The sequence below is a fragment of the Phaethon lepturus genome, unplaced genomic scaffold (assembly GCF_000687285.1).
Source record: "Phaethon lepturus isolate BGI_N335 unplaced genomic scaffold, ASM68728v1 scaffold34998, whole genome shotgun sequence".
Lineage (NCBI taxonomy): Eukaryota > Metazoa > Chordata > Aves > Phaethontiformes > Phaethontidae > Phaethon > Phaethon lepturus.
The window spans coordinates 1313-16519 of NW_010557515.1; the positions used below are offsets into that span (position 1 = coordinate 1313).

The 15207-nt window shown below is 36.1% G+C and overlaps 1 protein-coding gene across 2 annotated transcripts in view; it reads left to right on the forward strand.

Moving 5' to 3' along the window:
• Positions 1 to 1647: 1647 nt before the first annotated feature.
• Positions 1648 to 15207, forward strand: part of SEC22A (SEC22 vesicle trafficking protein homolog A (S. cerevisiae)) — an 18433-nt gene continuing 4873 nt past the window's right edge. The window contains exons 1-5 of one of the 2 annotated variants that reach the window (XM_010292781.1): positions 1648 to 1883; positions 4128 to 4331; positions 6208 to 6371; positions 7624 to 7818; positions 13322 to 13440. In XM_010292781.1, coding sequence (XP_010291083.1) covers positions 4150 to 4331; positions 6208 to 6371; positions 7624 to 7818; positions 13322 to 13440 — 660 coding nt within the window. In that variant the 5' untranslated portion in view covers positions 1648 to 1883; positions 4128 to 4149. Of the gene's footprint in view, positions 1884 to 2158; positions 2179 to 4127; positions 4332 to 6207; positions 6372 to 7623; positions 7819 to 13321; positions 13441 to 15207 lie in introns of those variants that run through there. The other variant, XM_010292780.1, reaches the window with a different exon arrangement.

A 15207-nucleotide genomic window follows, 5' to 3' on the forward strand; every position in this document is an offset into this window, starting at 1 on the left:
GATGGGCCAGAAGTAGATGCACACAGTGAAACAGCGCAAGCATGGAGTCATGCTTCTGTGATGTACTTTCCCTGCTGGTGATCGTTTGGGAGTCAGAGTCTCCCTGAACAAAGGGTAGTGTTTTAGTTTTAATAACCTTTGTAGTTTTCTGTGAGCTCTTCTAGCTGCCTGGTGAATTCACATAGTGTTTTAGCATCGACACCATCCTCTGACAATCAGTTCCGCTGGCTAACTGCATGTTTTGTGAAGAACCATCTATGGTACCTGTGAGCCTAACGTCTGCTGGTTGGATTTGATATTCCTCAGTTCTGTTACAGAATGAGATAGCGAACCCAATCGCTGTTCATGTCTGCCTACCTGTAATGGATTTATAGACCATTTGTAGTGGAAGTGCATTCTTTTGGCATCTTCATGTGTTTGACGGATGTAGAATTTTTAGAGGAAAACCTATGAAATTTGTGATGGTATGGCAAGTTACTTTGTGCAGTTTTGAAGAGATGTTTAAAAAAGACATGTAAAGATAGTTCTGAAAACATTATTGTATCTTTAATGTTCTTTCTTCAATCTCTACCTATATAAGTCTATATCAAATCTACCACTTGGCTTCTTCCATAGAGCCCTACTGTTTTGGGAGCTGAGTAAAATAGCTCTTTCGCTTTGAAGATTTAGTAAACTTTTTTTCCTGTATGGATACATTTTCAGGTAAGGTTGAATGTTTTGTTACAGTATATGTATTACATATCTCTGTACATATGTGCGATCTTGCAACCGAAGTGATTTTTTTATATTAGTTTCATTTTTTAGATCACGTTCCGATTTCACTGTTAGGAAGATGAGGAAAAAGTACCTATTGTCATTGGGTGGGTTTTTAAGATGATGGTAACAGGACCTGGCTGATTGGTGATGTTAAGACTGTGCATCTAAACGCAATTTTTACCTTCTGTGGTTTCGTAGTGCATGAAGAGAATTGACAGGTTTTAATGGAGGCTTATCTTCTGTTAGAGAGACTAATTTCTCTAAATATGAGTCTTGAAGAAAGTAACCGTTTTTGTTCTAGATTTATACAAATATTTATTTACATATAGAATAGACATAAACATTGAAAGAATACCCCTAAGTGGGTCTTTATACTTTGCTTTCTCTGTTGTCTGTGCATACATGCTGCTGTTAGTGACATGTAGATTCTTTGTCCTTAGTTGTAGGAGTAAAGCAACTATTGTTTGGTTGAATATTGAAAATCTTAATGCTTTGGAAATACAGCGGTGGTTGTGTTGTATTATGTTCCTGAAGTGTTCAGGTTTTTGATCAGAGGAGATTATAGATTGATTAAATTTAGTGTATGAGGTGAACGATAGGGTTCACAGGCAAAGGTTGCATTACTCTGAGTTATTCACGTTCTGTACAGATGGATACATATTTTCCCATTTTAAATGGATGAAGTGATGGGACTTCCTCAATTTCACTTAAATAACATAGAAACATTTTGATATTTCTATTACTCTACTTTTTTCTTTACTTGAGTACCTCTGAGTAATCTCCCTGGGGTGTGTTCAGGCCTTTCTAATAAGCGTGCCCTGACAAAAGGAGCTGAAGAATATTGTTAGCCATAAATACATTTATTAACTTTTTCTGTTTGTTTTTATCTCATCAGATGGCTCAACATGAACTTTAATGATCAAGATAATTTAAAAAGTGAACACAACAGTATTTTTCCTTCTGAGAGCTGGCTACAGGATTCTGAGTTTCTGCTGCAGTGCTGTCCTATTCACTACCTTTTCCTAAAACAGTCCATGGAGCTATGTTCCTTTCTTCACATTAGGTGCTAATGAAGTTATTTGCTTCATCAGAAGAAATGCAGATCCCTGAAATTACATTTTGTGGAAGTAAGTTAATGAGGGGAATTTTAAACTTTGCTATCACATCGTTGTTCTTATGTTTATCTTGATATAGCTCCCGGAAGTCCATTTCAAGATTTGAGTTCCAAGTGGTAGAGGTGGTTCTTGTCAGAGACCCATTACAATTTAAAGCTCCTCTGCAATTTTGTCATGCTCTGGAGCTGCTGCCACAGTTATACGCTTAGCAGCATAGTTAAGAAAACGGGTGCATAGTTAAGAAGCTATGTGCATTCCATGTGAATTGTCCTGCTGGGTGTATATGCATGAACTCAAATAGAGATAGGTAAAAGTTGCTAGAACTGCAGGTGTAATTTCTAGAATACTTCTCTCCAGCAAGCTAATCTAGAGCAAGTCCTAAAGTTGTTTTGTTTTCTGATTTTGTGTCCAGCTGATCAAAGCACTTTGTACAATAGGGAATTCTGTAGTGAAGTGCTGAAATAACAAGTGTACCTAATAAAAGCCCAGAGGTATTGAGCAGACTACAGGCGACAGTGGCTTCCACTGCTGTTATGACTTTGGTGAAAGTCTGATACATGATATCAGTAAAATTAGAAGGGTATTAATTTGGAATTTGTTTAGCTAAGATGATGACTCTCAAAGCAGATTGAAGTTTGACTGCTGATGAAGCTGAATTTCTTAAATTGAAAATTACAACACATTTTCAATGTTTTCATTATTATAAGGCTCTTTCTGTCTGAGGAATAAATACACTTGAAAAGCCTGAATGTTGATTATTATTCAGTAAGCATCCTGATGTATATATAACCTTTGGGGAAAATAGGGGAGGTGAGTGTTCAGGGAAAAATAGCTATTTCCTCTTTTATGAAGAGGCAGTGCTATTTAGGGAAAATTTGAATTCCTAACTTTTCAGAATACAGTCCTTCAGTTGCTAAGGCTTGTAAAGCATCCTTAATATCATAGTTTGGAAGGTGCTGTAAACTTGTCAATATTGCACACCAAAGCATATTTCAGCTGTATTCAGAAATCTGTTTTGTTTTGCAGTTTGTGACACTGTGGAACTTGAGTAGCATCATCTGAGGGAGGCAAAAATCTATTTTTTCCATGATCTTTTAAGTGATAGGTGTAGTATATGGTAGGAGTCTGCTGAGCAGTGTTAAGAATTGAGGAAGTATTTGCTTTTGGCTTCATATAAATTCTAGCAGTTCTCCCACTTGTAAAAGGACAAACTTGTGTACTGATACTTAGCAGATAAGTAATCCTTCTTGTCTTCCTAAACTTTTGGATGTTTTGATTTAACGTAAGGTTCGAAGAAGGTTTTAAAAATGTGTCTTCAGTCTTGAAAGACTGTCTGCAGTCTATGTATTTATACTGTTAAATGCCTGCTATAAATTTTCTCCATTTTATAAAGAAATGTTTAAATATACAACTTTTTCTTTTTCAAGTAACTATATTCCACAAAGCTGTAATTTCTATGCTTTGAAAATTAAATACTGTAAAAGCACATAGGCTTTGCAAGCACCATTTCAACCTGCTCAGTATTGGTGTAATACTGAGAGACACATTTTGCAGATGTAAAGAAAATGGAGGCCTAGATAAGAAAAGAGACATTTCAGGTTTAAGAAATTCTGTTGTGAGTTGGGAGAGATGGATTACATTCATTGCTGTCCTGATTCCTTGATTTCCTATTGATAGTATGTAAGTTGTATAAGTCTCTGCTTGTCAGGGTACTTAAGCATGTACTCAGTGACACAGTTTCATGAAAGCACGTTAATATTATTGCTTCATCAAGACCTGGATCACTTTTCCATCTGGCATATCTTTGCAGTACATGTTTTTCCTCTCCAGCTGTTGTTCTTGTTTGTTTAGACTATAATTGTCTCATTAAACAGGAAGACTCACAGCTTGAAGGGTGGAATTGCTGTAGTAGTACTGAGGCTAAGTAATAGTGTTTCAATCTCCACAGGTGAAGATTTTCTAAGGGTGAGAATCCTCTCTATATATTGTCTACATATCTCTAGGTGAGGATTTATGTCAGTTCAGATAAAAATATTTGAAAATGTGACATTAGATGTGCTGCTGCTTTGTGGTTCATGTAGACTAATAGGTCCTATTCAGCTAGACTCTAATCTGTTACAGTTGAAAATCCCTCCTGTGCCCCATTTTAAGCCTGAGCCCAGTATACAGCTTGGGAAGGTTGATTAATCACAGTTGACTCAGTTAGTTTTGCTTTTACCTTAATTCTGATTCATCCTGATTTGTGTTTTGTTGTAGATTGTCATTAACTCTGTTGGCAATGTCTATGATTTTATCTGCCTCTGTGGTCCGTGTGAGGGATGGACTCCCACTGTCTGCATCTACTGACTATGACCAGAGCACGGGAATGCAGGAATGTAGAAAATATTTTAAAATGCTCTCAAAGAAACTTTCTCAGCTTCCTGATAGATGTACTCTGAAAACCGGGCAGTATAATATAAAGTAAGACTTCTTTTTTATATATTGGTGACATCCTGAGTTGTGTCCGCAAGTTGAAAAGTTAACAGTTTATATTAGAAATGATTAATCAAACTAAGATTAATTCTTAGCAGTATTTATGTATTAGAAATTTAAAATTGAGAAATTGTAGAAAGATTTGAAACCTGCTCAAACTTTGGTGGAAGTTCTAGTTTGAAATAGACAGTATTTTTATAAATATCAAAGTCCTTGATCTACTAGAAATGTTTTTTTAAATTTCAAGGTTGTTTCTTATATGAAAATGGCCAGCCTTGTTCTTTGTTGTGCTAGTTTAACTACTATTCATTTTAGTTTACACAAATTTAATAAAGTACCCAAATACTTTCGTAACCCAGTATTTCTGAAAACCTGTGGTTAGGGTGTTATGGAATTGGGCCCTTTTATTGTATCTTCAGGATTTCTGTTGCCTTCAGAGAAAACATGCCATAAAAACCAAGCATAAGTCAATAATTATTTCATATGGCACACAAGGAGTGAGGGGGTGGGAATGATTTTTCTAGTGTAGAGGCAGTGTGTAGTAAAGTCTTGAGTGGTTCAGTGGTGCCTACCTATCCTACTGCTCTGTCCAGCACTTTCACAACAATGAAAGTTTTTCTATTCACCCTTTTGTGTTTTGACTTGTTCTTTTTTAATAACAATTCCTAAATTTTTGGAGCTAGTCGATTTGATAGCATACCTGCATATCAACACTGATAATTCAGAAGATGGTCTTTTTTCCTCTGTTCGCAGTATGAAACTTGGATTATTAAGAAATAGTTATTTGAATCTATTGTTTACTTAGAATTTTGCTTTATACATGACCTTTTTCGTTAGTACCGGTAACTAGATGCATGTGTGTGTAGTTGGTAATTCAGCTGCAGTTCAGCTGAGCTAAATTTTGATTGTAATTTACTTATGCTATTTAAGATGAGGTGAGTGATTGCATCCTAACCCCTAGCAAACATGTAAAAGTTACCTTGTGGAAAGTATACCACCTGAATGATCCTAGAAAGTGCTAAACCTTCTCCATCTCCCATTGGTATCTGTGAGTTTCCAGCATTCCTCAGGACTAGGCCCAGCATGGACTAAATTTTTCCAGTCAATGTTTTTTTTAAAACCTTGGGTGTAGTTGGCTTGTAAACTGATCTGCCTAAAAGAAACTTTTAAGAATGAGACATAAGGCTTAGTCAGGATGTTTTTTTATTACTTTTGCCATTTATTACTTTTAATAGTTTAAGTTAGCCATCAAGATTTTGAAGACATTTGAATGTGTCATGAAAATGTGAACTCGATTTACTGAATTGTGTAAATGCAATAGGGATATGCGTATTGAAAATCGTCCCTTTCTAATTTCATATTTGCCATCTCTAGTCATCCATGGAGAATGATAAATCCCTTATTCTACGGAACAGTTTTATTTCCTCACATATTTTTAGAAAGAACCTACTACCCTCCCCCCTAAATCTGAAGATAGGTTTTTGCATGTTTGGGATATGCCAGATCACATATTCTGCATTTGAGATGAATGAAAAGCTATTATGGGACAAATCTGCTGTGTTTCTGTATCTCAAAAGCTTTATGTTATTTTCTGTTCCATGTATGTGACAATGTGTACATATGTATACACACATGTATATATCCATACACATGTATGTATAACGCAGCTTCTCCTATGATGGTACAATGCGGTGCTAAAGTAAATCATTGCCTAGAAAAAAATTGTGTTGGACTTTTCAGTAAGCATTAATTCCTTGGCTATCACAGAGCAGTTTTTGCTTTTCTGATTATGAGATCAAACTAGTGAAGCTGCGAATTATCTGTATTTAAATTTGAAATTTTTAATTTGTTGTCTCAATTATAGCTTTATCAGTTCTCTGGGAGTAAGTTATATGATGTTGTGCACTGAAAATTATCCCAGTGTCCTGGCTTTCTGCTTCCTGGATGAGCTTCAGAAAGAGTTCATCACTACCTACAATATGATGAAGACAAATACTGCTGTCAGACCATACTGTTTTATAGAGTTTGGTAAGGATCTGCCTTCTTTTTCTTGGTTCTCACACTAAGACAAATGAATATTTAAACAGATGTACAACATGGTGCACACAAAACAAAAATGTCCAAGGCAGTTTATAGCTGTATTTCAGGTGGATTTACAGTCTAATTTAACTCCCATTGGAGTCAGTAAAGAAACTTTTGTGGGCATTAAATTAGGCTACTAGAGTTTTATCCAAACTTGTTTGTAATCTTGCTGTTCATTCCAGTAGGTTTTGGTTTAAGTCTTGTGTGACCAAATCTGGAGTTGATCTTCTCCTGCTTGATAATACTAGGAGTTGTTTGACTTCATACTTGTTGAAATACTTTAAGGCATTGAGCTTCATAAATTTCTCAAGTAGGAGATTGCAATTCCATGTTTGCTCTTAGCCGTGCTCTAATTTTTGTTCCGTGCATGAAAGGGAGAGATTTTTATTTGTCTTAGGATATAGTGAAGCATTGAATTTTCTGTCATGAAAGCTCCAAATACAGCTAATGTCATATATACCAGATAACAGCTGTTACAGATTCCATTAATATCTGTCGCTTTAATACTATATGTTAGGCAGTTATTTCAAATATTCTTATAAAATGCATTAATGCAAACAGAACTGCAGTTTTAGAAATACAGGGGAACATATTCCAGTTGGTTAATTCCTGCCTGTAATTCAGTTGGGGAATTTTTAACAATTTCTATATAACATTGTTGTCTTCCTTGTGAAGATTTCTATGAACACTCTTTTTTTTTTTTCCCAGTGCCTTCCTCGTTCTACTAGCTGTTAAGTTAGAATGTAAGACTTTACAGTATTATACAGCTATAAAAACTGTATTAATTTTCTCCGCTTTAATATTTTACAAGCACGTTTCATACTCAAGTGAGCTTATACTTGAATGGAGGAGGTAATTTTTTCATAAGGATATTTACTAAACTAACAGAAAAGTTAGAATAGGTGCAGTAAATCCATTGTATTAGCAATGCATTCAGTCTCGTGCAGTGAAAAGTCATTCACAGTTTTAAGTAATGAGATTTCTAGAGCTTATTTTTTTTTTTACTGCAGAATTAAATAGCCCATGATATATTACTCACAAAACAGAAATAGTATTAAAAATTCCACGATAAATACAAGTATTTCAATCAATATATTTCAATTTGTGAAGTATGTAGTACATAAAGCTGCATGGTCTTGGATTATTTAATCAACAAAAGTCCATAAGAATATACCTTTTTATTTTAAATTCTACACAGATAATTTCATTCAGAGGACCAAACAGAGGTATAACAACACACGTTCTTTGTCAACAAAGATGAATCTTGCTGACATGCAGACAGAAATCAAACTGAGACCACCTTATCAAATTTCTGTGTCAGAACTTGATTCAGCTAATGGGTTTGCACATTTATCCATGGCAGAATATAAGGGTACTGGTAAGATATCTGCAGGTAAGTTTCAGACTTTTGTTTTTGCATCCTTAAATGAGACAGATGCAGGGTAGTAGAATTAGCCTTTAATATGTTTTTCTTTTTAAAAAAACATTTTCACAGTGATGTTCTTAAAGCATAAAGCTGCCATGACCTTACATGTATTTTAGCTTAGATGTTTGTTTTGTTCTCTGCTCAAAGTGCATATTTTCCCAAGGTACTAGGAGAGAGAAGTGGATCTACTCAATGGACTGCTTTTTGAAGAAAAAAAAAATCTACGTGAAAATAAGCATTAACAAGATGATCTTCCTCTTTCTGACCTTTTAAGACTTATCAAAATTATTATTTCTGCCCAGTAAAACCCAGTGATGACATAAGCTAAGACCATAGTGTCAGGAGTTAGAGCAGCTGGAGGGCGAAGCATCACTCTAGGAAGCATCTGTGATGGTGAAAATCCAAAGAGCTGTGCTGGCCAAAAGATGTACTCTCTAAAATAAATGCCTTGTGTATGATGTTAATAATAGCAATTTTGTATGTACTTGCCACATTCATTTAAGCAGTCATTAATTTTTTTTAAATTTAATTTGCTTTGTGTAGGATGTAAACATGGAATTGTGTGGTTGAACTATGTTAAAGGTTTGTGCTATTAAGTGAATGCTCTGAATCAGCTTAAGGTCCACCTTTAGATGTTTCCCAGCAGGATGGAAAACTTAAACCTCACCAGATCCTTGCACTAAGATGTGGACTCCACATGTGAAACTGATATAACCTGATTTCAGTCTTCAAGTTTAGTGAGGCAAAATCTTAAATAGAATGAAAGGAAGTGTTGATTTTTGTATCTTCCCCCTTTTTTCCAAAAGTACCTCTGTCTGTAAGGCTAGTTATCCTGGGCAGATGTACACCGATGCCATTCACTTTACAGTGTTAGGGTGAAAATGGCAGTCGTAAATCTAAACACTTCCTAAAGTTCTGTAATATAAGAGATCAAGTTAATTTTGTGCAGTTTATATGTATATTAATAAGGTCTCTTTGCCAGTGTATTATCCTAAACTACTTTTACTTGTAAGGATTCCTCTAGAAGATTGAAAACTACTTTCTACTGAAGATAAAAAATGAACAAAATTGCTAGGGTGCTCTATTTATACTGCTGGGGCCCTGATCCTGAGAATGCCAGGTGCTATGAGACAGTGTAGAAATAGCTTACAATCTCTGTATTTGCAATTTAACAGTATTGGAGATAGATTCTGGAAAATTCATAAAGGAAATGTATGAAGATGTTTAAACTGTTTAGAAGACTGGAATCTTATAAGCGGTGCTGTACATACCTTTAATTATCTACTGCTTATATGTGTGTGCTCTTTTTAAAGGTGTGGCATGCTGTGATAAAATTTTTTGGCTACTTTTGATGCTTACATTATTGTTACTTTTTTCATGTTCCAGTGGAATCCTGGTTTGTGGAAAAGATTATAGTAGCACAAGTGACAACTGGTTAACTGAAAATCATCTAGGTTCATACTACCTGCAATTGGAAAAAGGGGGGGAAAAAAAAAAAAAAAGACAATTCTGCTTGTGTAAAAATTCGCTGTATTTTTAAAGTTGTCCATGTAGTGGGAGATGAGGTTTTTATCACTTTTCTGAGTAGAAGTGTTGGAAGATCATATGGTCCTAAATTAAAACGCATAAGGACCACTTCCCTTTTTACTATAAAGTACAATTAAACAATAATTGGCAGATGATCTTCCAATTTTTTTACGTACCTCTTCAGAACTTGTCTTATAAAAGCAGTTCTGTTGTCTTCTTTCCTTTCCATGATGACTTTCTTCTGTTTTTCTCCCCTCTTTCAGTTACTTTCTTCTTCCTCTGAATTCCATAGATCTCTCTGTTCAGTTATCCATTCCTTGCTTGAATTGCTGTAGAAACTCACTATCAGAAGGCTGTCCATTACGAGAGGTTTGCACTTTGCTCCTTCTCCGGCTCTCCAAATTTTAGATGCTATTGAATAACAGTGTCTTTTTTAGCAAGTCTGCTAAAAGTTCTGTAATTCTTTACATTCATCACTTCTCTCCACCCTTGAAAAGAACTTTCTCTGCATCATTGCTACCCACTCAGCTGGCTAGACTTCAGAGTTTCTCCTTTGCTCTAAGGACAAACTCTCACAAAAAGATATGGTTTGCCTAGTGTAATTTGCTGAGTATGCTGCCCTGTTAAAATATGACGTGCTATAAGTTAATTAAGTATGTTAAATCAGGTTGGATAGCATGCAGAGGTAGGAAGTTAGGTAGACACAAACATTGTTTTATTACACAGAATAGCAGAATTTGATGCGTTAGTTTTGGCTATGCTGATGAAGCACTGTCTGTTACTTGCTTATACTTGTCATTGGATGTGCATGCAAGGTCTAGTGTCTAGGCCTCTTATATTGTTAAAGTAATTGAAAATAGCAGCCCTTTTCCTTTAGCCAGTTGTGCTGTGTAGTGAGGAATCGGGGTAATTATTAATGTGTGAAGCGTAAAAGTGTGCAGATTACAGATAGAATTTTGCTTCAGAGGTGAAGGTAGGTGTTGGCAGGCATTAGAAATAGGGTGACACCATGCTGATGTGTGATGTTCTAGGTTAGGATTAAATTTATTCTTTTCTGAGCTTTTTTCCAATGATGTAACAGTTAAGTTACTTTTTGCCTGATTGCATACTCAAATTTTTTTTTTACATTTAATTTTAAATAAATGTCCTTATGAGTAGTGCAGTTTCTCACATCATGTAAAGTTCATACGTTTTTATTTAAATTTCAACATTTTCATTTAGAATTTGTGCTTATTTGATCCTTGGCTTGTGTCAGAGAGTTTTTGATATGGCAGTTATCATATTTCTAAGATTTATGGATGTACTGACTCAAGGTCAGCTGTCCTTTACCCTGCCTTCTCTGCCACTCCTCCTTTATTCTTCTGGTTTTGCCTTTATTTTTTTTGTATTTAACTGACTCTTGATGTTTTGATTGTAACACTGAAATTTATTAAGACCTGGAGAGCTTAATGACATCACCAGCAGTATGCAATGTCCTTTACATTTTTTTTATTTGTTTCATATTTAATAAGAGAGAAAAGTTACTATTTTATGATCCTTCATAGACTGTTTTGATTTAGCTGACAAGACTCTTTACTTTTTGCCTCCATGATTCTCAAGGAGGTGTTTTAAATACTGGTTTATCACACGATGTTTTAAAGTTACTCTGATATATGTGGAAAATCAGATTGTCTGGAGGGCTGTGCATGGAGAGCAGTGAAATAATTTTATCTACCAGTTAATGAAATGCAGCTACTTTTGGCTAAAATGTCACATAACACCTTCAGCTTTTTACCATGCTCTAGATGAGATGGTTTAAAAAAAATAAACCAAAACAAGTTGGGCAGGAGTGTTGATCTGGTGGAGGGCAGGAAGGCTCTACAGAGGGACCTGAACAGGATGGATCGATGGGCCGAGGCCAACTGTATGAGGTTCAAAAAGGCTAAGTATTTGGTCCTGCACTGGAGTCACAACAACCCCATGCAACGCTACAGGCTTGGGGAGGAGTGGCTGGAGAGCTGCCCAGGGGAAAAGGATCTGGGGGTGCTGGTTGACAGCCGGCTGAACATGAGCCAGCAGTGGGCCCAGGTGGCCAAGAAGGCCGACAGCATCCTGGCCTGTATGAGAAATAGGTTGGCCAGCAGGAGGAGGGAAGTGATTGTGCCCCTGTACTCGGCACTGGTGAGGCTGCACCTTGAATCCTGTGTTCAGTTTTGGGCCCCTCACTACAAGAAGGATGTTGAGGTGCTGGAGCATGTCCAAAGACAAGCAAAGAAGCTCGTGAAGGATCTGGAGCGCAAGTCTTATGAGGAGCAGCTGAAGGAACTGGGGTTGTTTAGTCTGGAGAAAAGGAGGCTCAGGGGGGATGTTACTGCTCTCTACAGCTACCTGAAAGGAGGTTGTAGCGAGGTGGGTTTTAGTCTCTTCTCCCAAGTAACAAGCGATAGGACAAGAGGAAATGGCCTCAGGTTGTGCCAGGGGAGGTCTAGATTGGATATGAGGAGAAATTTCTTCACCGAAAGGGTTGCCAAGCACTGGAACAGGCTGCCCAGGGAAGTGGTTGAGTTACCATCCCTGGAGGTATTTAAAAGATGTGTAGATGTGGTGCTGAGGGACATGGTTTAGTGGCGGACTTGGCAGTGCTAGGTTAACGGTTGGACTTGATGATCTTGAAGGTCTTTCCAACCTAAACGATTCTTTGATTCTATGAACACAACCAGTTACGAGTCACTGAAAAAGAGTTGCTTGGTATGCAAATAGCATATCTAACCTTAACTGAGTGAGTGCTGGTAGTATTCCTCTAATATGCACTACAGTTAGAAGAGCAATAAGCTCTGAAAGTTAAACATGGGTTATACTTTTGTTTAAAAAAACCCAACTGATTGCACTGTTAAGTTCAGCATGAATGAGTTAACTGAACTAATTTTGTGTTATAAGTTATCACACACTCATAATTAGAGAGCCCTGTCTGCTTATCAATGTGAAATACCTTTTGTCATTTTTTCTTTAGGTTCTGTAACTTCATAAACTGTTTGGAAAGCCTTTTTTCCTGGATCTGTGCAATGCAAACAACCAGGATTGACACCCCTCTCTCTATTAAAGTTACGGTTCATTAACCTCATTGTTCACATCTTTACACTTCGTTGACTTGAACAGAATGATTTTAAGTATGGCTCAGTAGTCCTGTTGTTTTCCCAGTGTTGCCTAGACTCTTTAACAGTTTTGCATTGTTTTGTCATATTTGTTTTCTCTTATTAATTATGGAAAGGGACAGTAATGAGGAACATACACAACTGTTATGTACTTGTGACTCCAGATAAGCCTGAAAGAGTGGGTGTGCGTGGAAAGAAAGTGTGTTTTAATTTTAATGTGTTTTGTAGGAGACTTCTAAGCACTATCTGGAAGGTCTGTATAAGGTTGTAGTACGGATACTAGCTTACTTTCAGAACTGTCTTTTTATTGGTGTCTTTGGTAGCACTCACTGGCTGTTTTTTTAAGGTAGGGATCTGTAATACCTTTGCCTCATGGCATTCTGTTCAGCAAACAAGTTAAGTCAGTCTCAGTAGCGGAGGTTGTGAGAGGAGCTCTTAAGTAGGTGACTTAGTAGCTGGCTACTAATTGTAGACAACTTTCTCTAGGAAGTACATCATTTGCCATTGATTTCCTGGCATGTTTGAGCAGCTTTCATACCATACTGAATAAACTGAATGTATTAAGTTAAAGACTAAATAGCATAAGACAATTATAGATGTGAATTGAAGGAAAGTATATGTTTTATTAACCTTGTGTTGAAATACTTAAAATGTTTCTTCTTATTTTTAGAAAAAAAAGTGACATTTTGCGGTTTGCTTCAGTGATCTCTTCTTGAGCTAGAAGCCACTGAAAAATTAGATTACTATTTTACTAAATTTCTAAAGACATTGCTTTGACCTTTGATATCTTTTTTCTATCTTTCACTTTGCAGCTCCTCATCAGCGTCTGGAACCTGTGACTCTGCCAGGGATTGTGTCATTTGTGCTTAGTCTGTTATGTGGGGCTTTGAATTTAATTCGTGGCTTTCATGCCATAGAAAGTCTTCTCCAGGTATTGTACATGTTTATGAATTTAAGAGTTATGCATCATAGCAGTTACAGTATCACCTAGAAGATGCTTGCTATATGAACTAAGTCTTGCCAGTTTTATTTTCAGAAGTATTGTTTGTGAGGACAGACCTCTGTTTATGAAACCTGTATTGTTTATTAATCTGTGCATCCTTCTTGAGTGTGATGCATAATTCATTGAGGCTATGAGTTTCAAAAGCAGTAGAAGGTGGGTGGCTGACTCCTTCCCTAGGTACCTTGATAGCAGTTGAGTATGTGAACATAATGTTCTGTTTTCTAAATTTATGCCAGAACATGAGACTTTTAATTTTAATAGATGTTACTTAAAAGCACTTGAGAGAAATGATAAACAGCTTTGAAAATCTGGCCAATATTTTGGAAGGGTCCACAGAGCAGGCATCTTTAAACAGGTTTTGTAAAATTCTTTTTCAGAAAACTTTTTTAGTTGTTTTTTGTTTTAATAAACCTTCTTAAGTAGGATGCTTATTTCTCATTGTATGCGGAAAGGATCAATGTAAGGGAAATTGGCAAGTGATTTTCTTCTAAACCCCACTCCCCAAACAACACCCCCCTCACCAACCAACCTCCCCAACAAACTTTTATTTATGTGAACTCTCTACTCTGACCCTCCCTATAGCCTTTCAGTTTCTTTCTATTCCATTTTTTGTGCTAGTCATATTCATATTGCTACAATGAAAACAATAGTGGTTAATGATTTCAAACAAGTCAACTGAATATGCTAGTAGTGCTTGCAAGCATGCACAGGAAGTTCATGTGTGTTACCGGAAAAAAAAAACAAACCCAAAGACTTACTTAACATTTAATGGCCATACTTTGTTCTGGTGATGGAGGTAGAAACTAAAAACCCTGTGGAAGTTTCCTGAAATAAAATGGGAGTCCTCCTGCTCGGATAATAGATGGTCTTTTTATGCAAACATATATCTGGACTTTATAATTGCAATGCTTTTGATACCTAATGGACTTTTTAGGGAAGTAAAGTAAAGAAGATGACCTTTATTCCAGTTGTCTTAGATAATTATTGGTATATGTAAAGATTTAATAAAGCAGTGATGTTTGAGGTTTCAGCATTTGCTGAAGAGTAGTGAATAGATGAACAGGGTTAATGAAAGTGTTCCATCCTAGGTCCTTATTTTGAGTTGGTTTTGATTTGTTTTTTAAAGAAAAACCAACAATGAAATGGTGAACATACATCTCTACTTTATCCCCAATTAGATTTTTCTGTTATGCACAATCCTCTCAATTTATAAATAGGAATGAATTTGAAGTACACTGTAGTACAAATAGTACTGAACAGATTTCTGCTGCTTAGCGTAATGTTTCTAGAATTTGTTTTGTTATCTTTCTGCAGCTGATTTTTTAAAAAGGAATGCCAATGTTAGATTAACCTATTTAAGTGATGATAGGGCAACCAATGGCAGTACAGATGGAAGATATTTTTTCATTTCTGATAAATGAGGCACACTAAAAAGCCATTAAAATTTATCTCAACTTACTTTATTATGGAAAAATCCACAAGGTTTAGGGAGAAATAATCCAAAACGTGTTTAATGGAACTTCTTCTGTGAAGTCATTCAAAAGCTTCTCTCTGAGTTAGAGTTTCCTTTCTAATCAGTGTTTTTATTTGGGTGTTAACAAACTCTGTTACAGTCCGTAGCTATACTCCAGCAAATATACAGTGGCACCAAGGTAAAGATTTACATATGATTTAGGAGTGTACTGCATTGTGTAG